The sequence below is a fragment of the Phaenicophaeus curvirostris genome, chromosome 8, assembly GCF_032191515.1.
Source record: "Phaenicophaeus curvirostris isolate KB17595 chromosome 8, BPBGC_Pcur_1.0, whole genome shotgun sequence".
In the NCBI taxonomy this organism is placed as follows: Eukaryota; Metazoa; Chordata; class Aves; order Cuculiformes; family Cuculidae; genus Phaenicophaeus; species Phaenicophaeus curvirostris.
In genome coordinates, this window is record NC_091399.1 from 40,742,476 (window position 1) to 40,760,577 (window position 18,102).

Sequence of the window (18,102 nt, forward strand, 5' to 3'; positions counted from 1 at the left end):
AGAGAGATCCTTCATCACTTGCCTCTTTTCTGACACCTGGGTCTGGAGGGGGACTTTCTTCGGTCCTGCCAGTGCAAAGCGTGCTCTCCACAGAAAGGCCGAGGTGGTGAAGAGGTGGTAGCTGGCTGAGGGCTGGAGCAATAGTGATGGGATTCCTGCAGACACAGGAGTCTGCTTGCTGCCCCAACTTTGGCACAAACTCTTTGCTTTCCTGCAGAGCGTGTTTGGATTTTATTGAGTTTGAGGAAATAGGCTACACAGAGCAGATCTGCTGATTTTTGGTAAAAGGTAATAAAGTAAATGTAAAAATGTAAAAATGTAAAAATGTAACACAGTAACTGTATTTAGAGAGCAAAATTGTTCTCATCAATGCAAGTTGCACTTCAAACTATAGCCATGTGGGGCCAGCCAGCAAAACCGTAATGCCGTACCGTAGGCTTCCTGGCCTGTATATACCATGGAAGTTATGAATCTTGCCCTGCACAAGTTTTGTGCAATTGAATTTATCAATATGTTTGTGGGATAAACATTCTTGTCTGTCTGTTTAAATAATAGCCTGGAGTCACTGTTGTGTTCACATAAATGCTCCCTGAAATGGTTTAGGATGGTTCCTAATGTTGCTGTTGTAGATTCGTTTTCCTGAGTTGTTTGTGAGTTCTATTTGTGTAAAGGCCAAATGGAGAAATGCTTTTTGAGGCAGGCTTTTTTGTTCATGAGCAAATTAGTGGTTAGCCAGACAACATTGTAACAGATACGTAGCTGAATCCCAATTGAGAAAATTGTTCAAAACAGAAGGTTATATTTAAGCCTATTTTTTGACATCTGCAATTGAAGCAACCTAGTTTTCTGTATAGGTGTTTGAAGTGGCAAATTTGATGTACACTCCCTCTGATGGAGGGAACATTAAAGAAGGGGAAATAGCTGTTAAAATAAAAGGTTGGAAATGTGGATACAGAAGGAGGCTTCGGCTAAAAAAACAAATAAATAGTCCCTTCATCAGAGCAGAATTTGCATCCAAGTTAATAACATGTCTGCTAACTTTCAAGGCAGTGAAAATAATAGGGAAACAGTGTTCTGTCTTGAAAATATATTTTGGTGCTAGCAGTTTCTGTTAACCTGAGTAGATGGAAGAAAGCAATTTTTTTGGTGTTAGAGACCAGACAATAATGGCTCAGAGCTGGCTATGAAGACTGCAGGAAAATTCTTTTGTAGAGATAAAGTTGTATAAGTGATCTGTCTGGAGCTGGGATCTGGATTAGGTGGCTTCTGAAGATCCCTCCCAAGCCAAGTTATTATTATAGGTCTTTGCGCAAGCTGCCAGAAGCTCTATCACTGCCATGCCTACCACGAGTTGGGAGGCGGGAGGAGGAAGGGGAGCATGAGGTGCATGGTAGGGCAGTGCAGTGGTGCAGGAGTTCTGGGACATCCCCCTCCCTGGAGATGTACCATATACTGCACTTCTGACAAAGCCCATGGCTGGGTAGCAAGGGAGCTGGAGTCCATGCCAGTAATCCAGCTCCAGATGTTGTATGATATGGTGATGGCCTGGTGAAGGTCACCTGAGGAGGCTGTTGCGAGAGTCGGTCTTGGAGGAGACTTTCAGAGCTGGGCTTTCTTGGACCCTGTGCCTCAGTGGTGGGATGCTGGTCAATGCTGAACTGCTGTATCTTACGTAGAAGTCAGTTGTTTCTGATAGGAACATTCCACAGACAGTAAGATCTTGCTTTTACATAGTCTGATTAGCATTTATCTGACAAAATGTTGGGCTTGATTCATCAAGATAGCATTTTGTGCAGCAAACTATTGGGTAAGTATGTATAACTTAAGCTGTAATAATTTGACTATCAAAGGGATTATATGCATCTATATTGATTTTATTTCAGATTTATTGGAACCTACAATAGCCTTACAGACAAACACCTGGTTGGATATTTCAGCAATGCCAGGATAAGACGACATCTTGTGAGATCAGGACTGGTGAGACTGAAAAGTTTCCTTTTCTGAGAAAAAAAAAGAGGAGAGTTCTTTGTTTCCTCTAATAGTGGACAAATCAAACCACTAATGGATTTGTTGTTTGTTTGTTAGAGGTATGTGTTGGTGAGGAGTTGACCAGCTAGCCAAATGTGAAATCATGCTGTGCCAGATCACAGCCATGCGATCACACTGAGACTGAGGGCAGGTTTGTTTAATCCAGGCATTTTCTGCTGCATTATTACCTACCGTAGGTCATCTAGATAACAGAATCACAAGGTTGGAAAAGACCCACAGGATCGTTGAGTCCAACCGTTCCCATCAGTCACTAAACCATGCCCCTCAGCACCTCATCCAGCCGTCTTTTAAACACCTCCAGGGATGGTGACTCAACAACCTCCCTGGGCAGCCTCTGCCAGTGCCCAATGACCCTTTCCATGAAAAAAATTTTTGATGTGCAGCCTGAACCTCCCCTAGCGGAGCTTGAGGCCATTCTGTCTCATCCTGTCCCCTGTCACTTGGGAGAAGAGGCCATCACCCTCCTCTCTACAACCTCCTTTCAGGTAGTTGTAGAGAGCAATGAGGTCTCCCCTCAGCCTCCTCTTCTCCAGGCTAAACAACCCCAGCTCTCTCAGCCACTCCTCGTTAAGTCTTGTTCTCCAGCCCCTTCACCAGCTTCGTTGCTCTTCTCTGGACTCGTTGCAGAGCCTCAACATCCTTCTTGTGGTGAGGGGCCCAGAACTGAACACAGGATTCGAGGAGCGGTCTCACCAGTGCCGAATACAGAGGGAGAATAACCTCCCTGGACCTGCTGGTCACACCGTTTCGTCCTAAGGCTGCATTACTGAAATCCGAATGACAGAAAGCCAGAGCTCGGAGCTTAGCTCTGTGTGCTAAGCAGTTTTGAAGACAGTAGTTGCAGCTGAGGAAATGCTTCACCTGACACTGAGCGTGTTTCAGGATGACAAGGTCCAAGGGCCACCTGGGGCTCTCAAAGTGCTGCCATGGGGGCTGCTGGTGAACGATGATTCCACACAAGAAGGAATGTGCTAAGAGTCAATATGGAGGCCATACTCCATGGAATATCAAGCTTATGCTTCCACTGCAGCTTCTGTAATGCAGCAGTCATAATGCCTGTCTGCCTGAAACTGCGAAGAGTGGCTGACATGGATTGATGATGTATCTAAACATTGGAGAGCTTTGGCTTAGCCCTGAGCTTCTGCTCAGTAAATGCATTTCCAGTAAGAAGTTACATGTGGCACTGTATTACTGTACTGTTCTGGTGATGTGAGAATGCTTGTCAATCTGCTTGCATTTCACATCCAGGCAGAAGAAGATCTTTCATGGAGGTGTTTTGATAAATTTAGAATGTTTTATGTTTTTTGGTCTGTATTTCTTTTTGCTTACTGGATTTTTTCTCTGCAAGATCTTTCAGTTTGCAAATATACAGACTCATATTGATTCTCTTGGTTTTTTTTTTAAACTGTGAGATCTAAGCATCTTTGACTCTATTAGCAGTTTAAATAGCTTCAATGTTATTTTTCAAAAGTGTTTAATGGAAAACTGAAGGATTTGGTAAAGGTGAATGTGCTGAATATTTTAAAAAATACCTATGCACTCCTAGGTGTGATGCTGGTTAGCACAGGCAGATGCAACCCTCACACAGTGGGAAGGCGAGTGTTTAATTACCCTTCACTGACTTGGGCGATGGCCCGTGAAGAGTAAGGGTGAGCCCTCAGTTGTTAGAAAACGTGACTGCTTCTCTCCTGCTCTTGTTTGGCTGGTGGGGTCCATGCAGTCAAAGAAACTACAGTTTTGTGCTGGGAAGGTGAGCTCCAGCACCACGACAGAAAGCAGAGGTGCTACTCTGTTTGAAAACATACTTTAGTCTGTTTTCTGTTCTTTTTAGTCACTTTATATTTGATTACCACAGATCTCAAGGAGTGGAAGAATAATACCTGATAAAGAATACTGGCAAAATGTTCGGAGGAAGGATCAGCAAAGATACGCAGAGGAGTGCCTGGCTCAGGCCACGTTTCAGAAGATCCTTGATATGGAGGTATGCATTTACTAGGGATCTGTAAGCCTTTTCAAATACTTCCCAGCAGACAGACAGTGGCTATTATCTCATACCAGTCTGTTTTCTGTAGCTGTGCCCTCATGCTCTCCTGAAAATGTATCTCCTGCTGGGAAGAGGGACAATCTTTGTACTTGGCGTCCCCCACATGGAACCTCCACTGGCCTCTAGCTGTTAAACCATACTGCCATTAGAACAGACACTATCTTGGCTCACTTAATGCATGCTGGCAGTTGTCAGATTCTGGGGTGATAGTCACAGGCTAGTTTGCTTAAAAAATTCTAATAAAACCAAAATAATTTGAACATGGTTATATATGTTACCTGAGTACAAGATTTGGTCACATTCCCACTACGTATCAAGAGTGCAGCTGGTCCCTACAACTTTACAAATGCTCAGTTGTTCCCTTTCTGATATTAATACACATGGATGTAATGCAAATGGATTGAGTCAGTAGTAGTTTCATAGCTGGGCAAAATGAGGATAATGGCCAGGGAGCAGGTGAGTGATAAGCAGAACAGAAGCAAATGCTCTTACATTCACTGACATCTCATAATGTCTGTTAATGAGATTTCTTTCTCTGATATTGATAGCGTTATCACGAGCTGGAAATGAAAAGGAAACTTGAAAATTCTGTGAAGAAGGTGAGGGTGCAGAAAATCAAGGTAAGGCTTGAACGCTATTGAGTACTGATGGGACTTGCTAGTTTTGCCCTGTGCTAAATAACAGCCCTGAGTCAGGCCAACGATTCATTGAATCAAGCATCCTGTCTCTGTGGGTTATGGAAAAAGTACAAGGAACAAGCAAGTAGAGGATGATCCTGCCCCAGGTTACCTCTTCTAGCTCTATCGAATGGCTCAGGAGCTCCCATTCCTAAACATGATTCCCTTTGAATCAACTTATTATTTTGGTTCTGCAGTATTCTTAGTTGTGGAATCTAATTGCAAGTTGAATAAAATGGTACTTGCTTGAATTTCTGCACAATAATTACTGTATCTGCTGTCTGATAATTCTGTTTGATGCTCCATTGTTCTCATTATGAACAAAATTAATAACTATTCCCCTTTTCCAAGACATTTGTGATTTTACATGCGTTTTTAATATTCCTTCTCATTTTCGAAGCTGAAGACCCTCAGTCTGTTTTCAGTCGTTTGCCTCTCCTCACGATGTTTATCTGAACCAGCATGTAACTAATGAAAAGAGTTTGGTGTTGTGTGGGTAGAGCTTGATGCTGTAGTTGTTACAGTAGTGGAAATCCCAGAGAAGTCAATGGTTCTCCCTATGAAGTCACTTGGACGCGTATGGGAAAAGTTGTCATTTTGGCTGACATGTCCTCAACATCCTATCTCTTCGTGAGAGCCTGCATTGAGAAGCATGCGCTGAGAAGCTAGCTGCTTCTTTGAGCAGTTAAAGAACAGTTTTGAATCTTTTTAATTTTAATAATGCGTTTGTGAGCAATTAATCAGGTAAAGAAAGGAGGAGATTTTAATGAAAACCACTGCTCACTATGATAATTGCAGAAGCATTATTTACTGACTGAACTCCTGCTGGTAGAAAGTTGCCACTGTGTAAGCAGTGACCAAGGCACCCTATTAAGGGATTCTGGAGTTGGGTACTTTTGGAACATAAAGCAAAACTGCTTCCTTCAGTGAGAAGTGTAAAGGAGACGCCTGCAGATATACGATCTGTGTCTTTGCTGTGATGCCACGCTAGGACACAGGAACCTGTCTGCAATTAGTATTGTAATTTAATTCTCCCTTCATACATTCAGTGAAATTGGTTGAGTAGCTAATCTGAAAGGAAAGGAGAAAACCTGATGACTGGGCAAGGGAGGATAAGAAGTGTAGCTTTCTATGTCCAGGAGGGTAATCAGCCCAGTGTGGAGCTCTTGAGAAGAAAAGGCAGGGAGGGGCACTGTCAGAGCAAGGAAATGGCAGATGCACTCAGATTTTGAAAAGAAAAAGGCCTTCGACTAAATCAAGAAATGGGAGATCTACAGAAATAGGCAGAGGAATTGAACTTGGGGAGATGTGCAGCTGTAGAAGGGTGCAGGGGAATCAATCAGAGACTGGAACAAGTCTTTTCCCTCATCTCTCTCTCATTCCTTAAGCAGGTGTTCAATTGGATCTGGGCAATTTGATTATCATAGCTGTCTGATGAAAGACAGAGGGAAGGCAAGCTCAGACATTGCTGTTAAGGATATTTAGCACCTCAGAGACATACATTTCTATTCTTTTAGGTGGAAAAATCCAGAAAATCAGTGGAAGATGCTAGCTCTGTGTACACCCCACATCCACAACTCGGTCCACGAAATCATTATAGGCGCCATCCTTTTGTGGTGGGAGAACCATCTGGTCAGTCACAACTGGTGAGTTTCACCAAATGCTCTATACGCTATAATGTAAGCATGCACAGCCAAAAGTGTGTTCGTACACCTATGACATCTATGCCTAGTGTAAAGCAATGATCACCCTGATTGTTCTACCTGAAGGCTTCGTCTTGCCCGACTCGAGGCTGATTTCCTTTTTGCAGGATTGTGTAGTTAAAAAGAAATCTCCAGAAGCTGAGGTTGCAAGAGTGTCAAATCAGAACCTAGAGAAAAATGGCTTTGCTTTGTGATAAATCTACTTTAATATTTCCTTTTTGTGTGCCTCGTCACCCAAGGCTAGGCTGGTATCCTTACCATAAGTATTGTCAATGAATACTGTGGCTGCAGGCAAGCTTACACATGTTATAAAACCCTGAAAGCAAGGGAGGATTTTTAGAGAACAGAGTTGAAGGTGCGAAGTAAGACTAAAGTTCATTCCAGAAGGCCATGCTTTGGAGTGCTGGCTCAGAAATTTCTTACTCTGTTGATGGGAAGAGAAGGAATGTTAATATACTGTTGAAAAAGAATGATACTGAAGTCCAAGGTCAACTATATAGCACAGTTTTATCTGGTTCTCCATTTCTATAATGATAGTTGGTGCGGACTGAAGAAAGTTGTTCAGTCCTGAATGACCTTCTCCTCTCCATCCCATACAGAGGGCACATAGGGCTGTAGTTGATGATCATGGTGAACATCCTTCTCGTCAACACCAAGCCAAGGAGTTTGCCTTTTCCAAGATGGTGACTTAACTCAGTTAAACAGGTGTTTTTTTTTTGTGGGGGGAGGTGTTTAACATTTCAATGCGGTATTCTGAAGAGTATACAAGGAAAAGATAAAATAAAAAGTCAGAAAAGTGTTCAGCATTGAACAGTTGTGCTTTTGTGGTGTAGTGTCTGAATGTCCATGTGGTGAAGCCACCGAAACAGCATGCTGCTACAGTTCCTTTCAGTTCATTACATTTGCTTCAAGGCTGCACTGTGAGGAGACAGTAGCAAAAACTATATTTATGGCCAAGAATTCTTTTGGATGCTCCAGTTTGTGGATACTCAGTTAGCGATGCCTAAAGTGGTCTGGCTCTTTGGAGGCAGTCCAGGAAATATTGTTTCCCCAGGATACCTGAGAGTCACTCATCACTTCCAAATATATTGATCAGTGCTATTTTTTATTTTAAGAGTCTACTCTGCACTGGAAGTGATCCACTGAGATTTTGTAGCTGTTTTCTTTTTCCTTTTTAGACTTCTTGGCGACCAAATACAGCTCCAGGAAATACGCTACAACCTCTTCGCCTCCCGCCAGTTTGTAGCTCTGCTGCCATAGGGTCTGCGCCGAAGGCTTCAAGCTGTAAACAAAAGCACCACACACTTGAGCCTGATCAGCAGTTTGCCAGTGGGGTGAGGCTGGATTTCGTTCTGAAGGTAATGCAGATTCATGGAGAGTTTTATAATAGTGCTTTAGTACTGCAGTTCGCAGAACTGCATACTGCAGGCAACACGCCTTCCAAATATTTATCAGCTTTTATTTAAATGCTCCTTTTTGATCTCTGTTTAATTTTCAAGACATTGTCTTAGTGGTCTAATGCCCAGTTTTTCATCACAGCCCGGAAAAATGTGGTGACTTGTCTTTTATAGTCTAAAATCTCTCTATGTGCAAATTTTTCTACCTCTACATAGGTTTTCCTTTATGTAGAGAGGGAAGCAGCCATCTGGGTAAGATCAAGAACTCAGGAATATTTTCACACAGTCTTACAAGATTTCATCTTCATCTACAGCTGAAAAGTAGCAAAAACCATCTTTCTTTTTTTACCATTACTACTACTACTAAATCACACTAGCGGGTTCAGAGAATGAGAGCTTTTTGGTGTAGCCAAACATGATCTTAATATGCATTCAGTTACTTTCAGGTGAGATTTGGAGTTGTCTTCTCTTCTAGGAAAAGCATTATGTAATTGACTGTGTGATAGGAGTTCCATGGGAATGGAGGATGTTGGATCTGTGACCACTGACAGGCAGGAAATGCATGAATAACTTTGTGCTGCTGTGCATTTGTTCCATATTATGATGGTCATGATCTTCCCTCCAAGAATTTGCTGACACTTTCTATGTCTTCTATAATTATGGGTGATTTGCATTGTTTCTTTAATGCTCACAACAGACAAAACAGCTAAATCAGTCATAAAGCATGAAGATGATGCAGAACTCGGATCCAGAGCACGCAATGTTTGCAGAATTTATTCTCTAGAGATGTTTTGCTTTTCAGGGCCTTGGTCCTCTGTTTGCAATTCATTCAGAAGGAGGACTAAACCTCTGCTACAAAGGCAAAGAAGCGTTTTGAACAACTTCTTGTATAATTGGTGCCAAATAGTGTTACTGTTGGAAGATTCTGGCTGACTGCTTTGGAATTTGCTTGCCATCGGAAAGAATGCAGCAGTGCTGTGGGGTTGTGCAGTATTGTGCCTGCCTGGAAGCAGAACTCTGCATGGTTACGAGTAGTATGTGTTTAACAATGATGTTGTCTAGATCTATAAGGGCCACATTTTCAAGCCGCCTGTCCGTTGCTTTGCAAATTAAACCGAAGAGGTTTAGCGTATAAATGTTTTCATAAACGTAATGGCAAGCACCAAGTGAGGAAATTGTTCGAGAGGCATGAGTGTTACTAATTGTAATGGTGTGAAATCCAGCTGGAATGGTGTGAAATCCAGCTGGAGGCCAGTGACAAGTGGGGTTCCCCAGGGCTCAGTGCTGGGTCCAGCCCTGTTCAATGTCTTCATCAATGATCTGGATGAAGGCATCGAGTGCACCCTTAGCAAGTTTGCGGACGACACTAAGCTGGGTGGAAGTGTCGATCTGCTGGAGGGTCGGGAGGCTCTGCAAAGGGATCTGAACAGGCTGGACCGCTGGGCAGAGTCCAATGGCATGAGGTTTAACAAGGCCAAATGCCGGGTCCTGCACTTGGGGCACAACAACCCTATGCAGTGCTACAGACTGGGAGAAGTCTGTCTAGAAAGCTGCCTGGAGGAGAGGGACCTGGGGGTGTTGGTTGACAGCCGACTGAATATGAGCCAGCAGTGTGCCCAGGTGGCCAAGAAGGCCAATGGCATCTTGGCTTGTATCAGAAACGGCGTGACCAGCAGGTCCAGGGAGGTTATCCTCCCTCTGTACTCGGCACTGGTGAGACCGCTCCTCGAATACTGTGTTCAGTTCTGGGCCCCTCACCACAAGAAGGATGTTGAGGCTCTGGAGAGAGTCCAGAGAAGAGCAACAAAGCTGGTGAAAGGGCTGGAGAACAGGCCTTATGAAGAGCGGCTGAGAGAGCTGGGGTTGTTTAGCCTGGAGAAGAGGAGGCTGAGGGGTGACCTCATTGCTCTCTACAACTGCCTGAAAGGACGTTGTAGAGAGGATGGTGCTGGCCTCTTCTCCCAAGTGACAGGGGACAGGACAAGAGGGAATGGCCTCAAGCTCCGCCAGGGGAGGTTTAGGCTAGACGTTAGGAAAAAATTCTTTACAGAAAGGGTCATTGGGCACTGGAACAGGCTGCCCAGGGAGGTGGTTGATTCACCTTCCCTGGAGGTGTTTAAGGCACGGGTGGACGAGGTGCTGAGGGATATGGTTTAGTGTTTGGTAGGAACGGTTGGACTCGGTGATCCGGTGGGTCTCTTCCAACCTGGTTATTCTGTGATTCTGTGATTCTGTAAAGAGCAGTCAAACCATGAGTAGTTCAATATGCTTGGTAGCTATTTTTTGTGTCACCTACTTAACCTGGTTAACATGTTTTTGCAGGGGGAGAGGAGTGAGTTAACACTTATGAATTCAGTGGAATACGTAACTGGTATATCCCCGTATCAACTCCCAGTCATCAATCGTATGATACCAGTGCCACCTCCCGCTCTGCAAAAGGGAGACAAGAGCGTAAATGCAGTGAGAGCAGTGAGAACTAGGATGCTCAGAGGCAGATTATTCCATCCCACCACTGCAGCAAATGACAGAGGGCAGCTTTTACCAAAGGTGAGTTATTCCTGTCTGCTTCTCTGTTTATTGTTACGTTACCTTCCCTGTGGGTGTATTTGCCTAAAGCTGAAAGATGTGGCTATCTAGTTTGCATAAAGATTCCCTGAATTTTTGAAAGAAAAAAAAATTATAACTATTAAAATACATAGCTGCCACCCTTTTCTCAGTATACTAAAACATTGGGTGTTTTCCATCAGCTGGGGCTAAAAAGGTGCTTGAACAAAAAGGCGTAGGAACTCTTACTCATGGCCTTCTGTCTTCGTCAATCCTTCTGTCTTAGTCAAGATCCTGCCTCTGACTGTATCTGGTGCCAGAACTTCAGCAGGATGGGGGAAATGCTGTGAGTGTGTGAAAACTTCTTCTGTTACACTCCAGCCAGTCTTGACTGCTGCAAGGAAATTGTAGGAACCCAGGACTGGGAGAGACAATCAAACTTGGTCCCTGCCATTCTGGGAAATTCAATTTCTAGCGACTATCCACTTCTGACTACTGCTGAGCACTGCATTCAAATTTTCAGTCGTTTGCCTCTCCTCACGATGTTTATCTGAACCAGCATGTAACTAATGAAAAGAGTTTGGTGTTGTGTGGGTAGAGCTTGATGCTGTAGTTGTTACAGTAGTGGAAATCCCAGAGAAGTCAATGGTTCTCCCTATGAAGTCACTTGGACGCGTATGGGAAAAGTTGTCATTTTGGCTGACATGTCCTCAACATCCTATCTCTTCGTTAGAGCCTGCATTGAGAAGCATGCGCTGAGAAGCTAGCTGCTTCTTTGAGCAGTTAAAGAACAGTTTTGAATCTTTTTAATTTTAATAATGCGTTTGTGAGCAATTAATCAGGTAAAGAAAGGAGGAGATTTTAATGAAAACCACTGCTCACTATGATAATTGCAGAAGCATTACTTACTGACTGAACTCCTGCTGGTAGAAAGTTGCCACTGTGTAAGCAGTGACCAAGGCACCCTATTAAGGGATTCTGGAGTTGGGTACTTTTGGAACATAAAGCAAAACTGCTTCCTTCAGTGAGAAGTGTAAAGGAGACGCCTGCAGATATACGATCTGTGTCTTTGCTGTGATGCCACGCTAGGACACAGGAACCTGTCTGCAATTAGTATTGTAATTTAATTCTCCCTTCATACATTCAGTGAAATTGGTTGAGTAGCTAATCTGAAAGGAAAGGAGAAAACCTGATGACTGGGCAAGGGAGGATAAGAAATGTAGCTGTCTATGTCCAGGAGGGTAATCAGCCCAGTGTGGAGCTCTTGAGATGAAAAGGCAGGGAGGGGCACTGTCAGAGCAAGGAAATGGCAGATGCACTCAAATTTTGAAAAGAAAAAGGCCTTCGACTAAATCAAGAAATGGGAGATCTACAGAAATAGGCAGAGGAATTGAACTTGGGGAGATCTGCAGCTGTAGAAGGGTGCAGGGGAATCAATCAGAGACTGGAACAAGTCTTCTCCCTCATCTCTCTCTCATTCCTTAAGCAGGTGTTCAATTGGATCTGGGCAATTTGGTTATCATAGCTGTCTGATGAAAGACAGAGGGAAGGCAAGCTCAGACATTGCTGTTAAGGATATTTAGCACCTCAGAGACATACATTTCTGTTCTTTTTGGTGGAAAAATCCAGAAAATCAGTGGAAGATGCTAGCTCTGTGTACACCCCACATCCACCACTCGTTCCACGAAATCATTATAGGCCCCATCCTTTTGTGGTGGGAGAACCATCTGGTCAGTCACAACTGGTGAGTTTCACCAAATGCTCTATACGCTATAATGTAAGCATGCACAGCCAAAAGTGTGTTCGTACACCTATGACATCTATGCCTAGTGTAAAGCAATGATCACCCTGATTGTTCTACCTGAAGGCTTCATCTTGCCCGACTCGAGGCTGATTTCCTTTTTGCAGGATTGTGTAGTTAAAAAGAAATCTCCAGAAGCTGAGGTTGCAAGAGTGTCAAATCAGAACCTAGAGAAAAATGGCTTTGCTTTGTGATAAATCTACTTTAATATTTCCTTTTTGTGTGCCTCATCACCCAAGGCTAGGCTGGTATCCTTACCATAAGTATTGTCAATGAATACTGTGGCTGCAGACAAGCTTACACATGTTATAAAACCCTGAAAGCAAGGGAGGATTTTTAGAGAACAGAGTTGAAGGTGCGAAGTAAGACTAAAGTTCATTCCAGAAGGCCATGCTTTGGAGTGCTGGCTCAGAAATTTCTTACTCTGTTGATGGGAAGAGAAGGAATGTTAATATACTGTTGAAAAAGAATGATACTGAAGTCCAAGGTCAACTATATAGCGCAGTTTTATCTGGTTCTCCATTTCTATAATGATAGTTGGTGCGGACTGAAGAAAGTTGTTCAGTCCTGAATGACCTTCTCCTCTCCAACCCATACAGAGGGCACGTAGGGCTGTAGTTGATGATCATGGTGAACATCCTTCTCGTCAACACCAAGCCAAGGAGTTTGCCTTTTCCAAGATGGTGACTTAACTCAGTTAAACAGGGATTTTTTTTGGTGGGGGGAGGTGTTTAACATTTCAATGCGGTATTCTGAAGAGTATACAAGGAAAAGATAAAATAAAAAGTGAGAAAAGTGTTCAGCATTGAACAGTCGTGCTTTTGTGGTGTACTGTCTGAATGTCCATGTGGTGAAGCCACCGAAACAGCATGCTGCTACAGTTCCTTTCAGTTCATTACATTTGCTTCAAGGCTGCACTGTGAAGAGACAGTAGCAAAAACTATATTTATGGCCAAGAATTCTTTTGGATGCTCCAGTTTGTGGATACTCAGTTAGCGATGCCTAAAGTGGTCTGGCTCTTTGGAGGCAGTCCAGGAAATTTTGTTTCCCCAGGATACCTGAGAGTCACTCATCACTTCCAAATATATTGATCAGTGCTATTTTTTATTTTAAGAGTCTACTCTGCACTGGAAGTGATCCACTGAGATTTTGTAGCTGTTTTCTTTTTCCTTTTTAGACCTCTTGGCTACCAAATACAGCTCCAGGAAATACGCTACAACCTCTTCTCCTCCCGCCAGTTTGTATCTCTGCTGCCATAGGGTCTGCGCCGAAGGCTTCAAGCTGTAAACAAAAGCACCACACACTTGAGCCTGATCAGCAGTTTGCCAGTGGGGTGAGGCTGGATTTCATTCTGGAGGTAATGCAGATTCATGGAGAGTTTTATAATAGTGCTTTAGTACTGCAGTCCTTAGAACTGCATACTGCAGGCAACACGCCTTCCAAATATTTATCAGCTTTTATTTAAATGCTCCTTTTTGATCTCTGTTTAATTTTCAAGACATTGTCTTAGTGGTCTAATGCCCAGTTTTTCATCACAGCCCGGAAAAATGTGGTGACTTGTCTTTTATAGTCTAAAATCTCTCTATGTGCAAATTTTTCTACCTCTACATAGATTTTCCTTTATGTAGAGAGGGAAGCAGCCATCTGGGTAAGATCAAGAACTCAGGAATATTTTCACACAGTCTTACAAGATTTCATCTTCACCTACAGCTGAAAAGTAGCAAAAACCATCTTTCTTTTTTTACCATTACTACTGCTAAATCACACTAGCGGGTTCAGAGAATGAGAGCTTTTTGGTGTAGCCAAGCATGATCTTAATATGCATTCAGTTACTTTCAGGTGAGATTTGGAGTTGTCTTCTCTTCTAGGAAAAGCATTATGTAATTGACTGTATGATAGGAGTTCCACGGGAATGGAGGATGTTGGATCTGTGGCCACTGACAGGCAGGAAATGCATGAATAACTTTGTGCTGCTGTGCATTTGTTCCATATTATGATGGTCATGATCTTCCCTCCGAGAATTTGCTGACGCTTTCTATGTCTTCCATAATTATGGGTGATTGGGCAACAATGGGCATTGTTTCTTTAATGCTCACAACAGACAAAACAGCTAAATCAGTCATAAAGCATGAAGATGATGCAGAACTCGGATCCAGAGCACGCAATGTTTGCAGAATTTATTCTCTAGAGATGTTTTGCTTTTCAGGGCCTTGGTCCTCTGTTTGCAATTCATTCAGAAGGAGGACTAAACCTCTGCTACAAAGGCAAAGAAGCGTTTTGAACAACTTCTTGTATAATTGGTGCCAAATAGTGTTACTGTTGGAAGATTCTGGGTGACTGCTTTGGAATTTGCTTGCCATCTGAAAGAATGCAGCAGTGCTGTGGGGTTGTGCGGTATTGTGCCTGCCTGGAAGCAGAACTCTGCATGGTTACGAGTAGTATGTGTTTAACAATGATGGTGTCTAGATCTATAAGGGCCACATTTTCAAGCCGCCTGTCCGTTGCTTTGCAAATTAAACCGAAGAGGTTTAGCGTATAAAGGTTTTCATAAACGTAATGGCAAGCACAAAGTGAGGAAATTGTTTGAGAGGCATGAGTGTTACTAATTGTAAAGAGCAGTCAAACCATGAGTAGTTCAATATGCTTGGTAGCTATTTTTTGTGTCACCTACTTAACCTGGTTAACATGTTTTTGCAGGGGGAGAGGAGTGAGTTAACACTTATGAATTCAGTGGAATACGTAACTGGTATATCCCCGTATCAACTCCCAGTCATCAATCATATGATACCAGTGCCACCTCCCGCTCTGCAAAAGGGAGACAAGAGCGTAAATGCAGTGAGAGCAGTGAGAACTAGGATGCTCAGAGGCAGATTATTCCATCCCACCACTGCAGCAAATGACAGAGGGCAGCTTTTACCAAAGGTGAGTTATTCCTGTCTGCTTCTCTGTTTATTGTTACGTTACCTTCCCTGTGGGTGTATTTGCCTAAAGCTGAAAGATGTGGCTATCTAGTTTGCATAAAGATTCCCTGAATTTTTGAAAGAAAAAAAAATTATAACTATTAAAATACATAGCTGCCACCCTTTTCTCAGTATACTAAAACATTGGGTGTTTTCCATCAGCTGGGGCTAAAAAGGTGCTTGAACAAAAAGGCGTAGGAACTCTTACTCATGGCCTTCTGTCTTCGTCAATCCTTCTGTCTTAGTCAAGATCCTGCCTCTGACTGTATCTGGTGCCAGAACTTCAGCAGGATGGGGGAAATGCTGTGAGTGTGTGAAAACTTCTTCTGTTACACTCCAGCCAGTCTTGACTGCTGCAAGGAAATTGTAGGAACCCAGGACTGGGAGAGACAATCAAACTTGGTCCCTGCCATTCTGGGAAATTCAATTTCTAGCGACTATCCACTTCTGACTGCTGCTGAGCACTGCATTCAAATTTTCAGTCGTTTGCCTCTCCTCACGATGTTTATCTGAACCAGCATGTAACTAATGAAAAGAGTTTGGTGTTGTGTGGGTAGAGCTTGATGCTGTAGTTGTTACAGTAGTGGAAATCCCAGAGAAGTCAATGGTTCTCCCTATGAAGTCACTTGGACGCGTATGGGAAAAGTTGTCATTTTGGCTGACATGTCCTCAACATCCTATCTCTTCGTTAGAGCCTGCATTGAGAAGCATGCGCTGAGAAGCTAGCTGCTTCTTTGAGCAGTTAAAGAACAGTTTTGAATCTTTTTAATTTTAATAATGCGTTTGTGAGCAATTAATCAGGTAAAGAAAGGAGGAGATTTTAATGAAAACCACTGCTCACTATGATAATTGCAGAAGCATTACTTACTGACTGAACTCCTGCTGGTAGAAAGTTGCCACTGTGTAAGCAGTGACCAAGGCACCCTATTAAGGGATTCTGGAGTTGGGTACTTTTGGAACATAAAGCAAAACTGCTTCCTTCAGTGAGAAGTGTAAAGGAGACGCCTGCAGATATACGATCTGTGTCTTTGCTGTGATGCCACGCTAGGACACAGGAACCTGTCTGCAATTAGTATTGTAATTTAATTCTCCCTTCATACATTCAGTGAAATTGGTTGAGTAGCTAATCTGAAAGGAAAGGAGAAAACCTGATGACTGGGCAAGGGAGGATAAGAAATGTAGCTATCTATGTCCAGGAGGGTAATCAGCCCAGTGTGGAGCTCTTGAGAAGAAAAGGCAGGGAGGGGCACTGTCAGAGCAAGGAAATGGCAGATGCACTCAAATTTTGAAAAGAAAAAGGCCTTCGACTAAATCAAGAAATGGGAGATCTACAGAAATAGGCAGAGGAATTGAACTTGGGGAGATGTGCAGCTGTAGAAGGGTGCAGGGGAATCAATCAGAGACTGGAACAAGTCTTCTCCCTCATCTCTCTCTCATTCCTTAAGCAGGTGTTCAATTGGATCTGGGCAATTTGGTTATCATAGCTGTCTGATGAAAGACAGAGGGAAGGCAAGCTCAGACATTGCTGTTAAGGATATTTAGCACCTCAGAGACATACATTTCTGTTCTTTTTGGTGGAAAAATCCAGAAAATCAGTGGAAGGTGCTAGCTCTGTGTACACCCCACATCCACCACTCGTTCCACGAAATCATTATAGGCCCCATCCTTTTGTGGTGGGAGAACCATCTGGTCAGTCACAACTGGTGAGTTTCACCAAATGCTCTATACGCTATAATGTAAGCATGCACAGCCAAAAGTGTGTACGTACACCTATGACATCTATGCCTAGTGTAAAGCAATGATCACCCTGATTGTTCTACCTGAAGGCTTCGTCTTGCCCGACTCGAGGCTGATTTCCTTTTTGCAGGATTGTGTAGTTAAAAAGAAATCCCACCACTGCAGCAAATGACACAGGGCACCTTTTACCAAAGGTGAGTTATTCCTGTCTGCTTGTCTATTTATTGTTACCTTGCCTTTCTTGTGTTCTCTGCTCTGGCCCTGCTGGGGCTATCGTCCTTTCCCTTTACTGAGTGCTCCCATTGCCTGCTGTAACTGGCTGACCTTGCCCTTTTTGCCTGAATCCCATCTTGTTTCAGTTGACAGAGATTTAAAACAAAAAAAAAGACTGGGGAGAGGCTGCCCTTGCTGAAGTTTGTCCAGGGCTGTTTCTTGTGGCAAACCAAGATATTTGTGGTATAAAATATTTGTGATATAAAAATGATGCATGGCAGGTCCAGCTGCATGCTCAGGATGTGCCATTTCCCAGTGCCACCTCAGGCCAGTCGCTGTGGCCAGCAGGCTGCCTCCAACTCTGCCTGCCCCTGTGGGAGAGGTGGTGAGCTCAGGCTGTGCCTTGACTTGCTCCTTATTGTAATGCCTTTTTCAGAGAAAGTCAAATTTAGAGAGAGACTTTAATTTTTACTTCCTATTCCTATTTTTACTTTTGTAATTCTGCAGTGCTACTGCTTAGCTTCCTCATTAATCCCTGTGGATGTGTGTTTGTGATTAATCACGCCTTTTTCCTTCCAGGAGGTGGGCACCTTTCTGACAGGTGCCTAAGGAGGCCTCAGTTCTAACAACACAGTTGGAATCTCAAATGATTTTTTATACGGAAAATAAATCTCCTTATTCCCTTAATTCTCACTGTCTGGGTAATTGTTTATTTGCCTAATTGGTTCTGCATCAGATACTCTTCATTTCTGTCCTTGGCATTCTGTCACTTCAGTACTTGAGAAGCATTGATGGGAAGAAAAAGAGATGAGCAATAAAATCGGAAAGGTGAGAAATGATGGCCCTGAGGGACAGCTGGTGTGTCAGCAGTGGCAGCTCTCCCTCACAATTTAGCTTTGTGGCCTCGCTGCTCTATGTGCGGTGAGCTCACTGTAGCCGTGGAATGACTGAATTTTAAGTGGAAATCACTGACATCC

The 18,102-nt window shown here is 43.2% G+C and overlaps 1 protein-coding gene across 1 annotated transcript; it reads left to right on the top strand.

Annotated features, from left to right (window-relative positions):
- The first annotated feature begins 3,763 nt into the window (after positions 1 to 3,763).
- Positions 3,764 to 17,806, top strand: LOC138723743 (glutamate-rich protein 3-like). The gene is made up of 9 exons (XM_069863101.1): positions 3,764 to 3,799; positions 3,905 to 4,030; positions 4,642 to 4,713; positions 7,748 to 7,831; positions 10,193 to 10,417; positions 13,393 to 13,572; positions 14,913 to 15,137; positions 17,043 to 17,106; positions 17,705 to 17,806. The coding sequence occupies exons 1-8, from the start codon at positions 3,764 to 3,766 to the stop codon at positions 17,082 to 17,084; spliced, it is 990 nt and encodes a 329-aa protein (XP_069719202.1). The 3' UTR covers positions 17,085 to 17,106; positions 17,705 to 17,806.
- The last annotated feature ends 296 nt before the right edge of the window (positions 17,807 to 18,102 follow it).

Coding starts and splice junctions, on each gene's coding strand:
- LOC138723743 (XM_069863101.1), top strand. CDS start 3,764: ATGCAGTCAAAGAAACTACAGTTTTGTGCTGGGAAG. Junction 7,832..10,192: donor GGCTGGATTTCGTTCTGAAG/GTAATGCAGATT, acceptor ATGTTTTTGCAG/GGGGAGAGGAGTGAGTTAAC. Junction 10,418..13,392: donor GAGGGCAGCTTTTACCAAAG/GTGAGTTATTCC, acceptor TTTCCTTTTTAG/ACCTCTTGGCTACCAAATAC.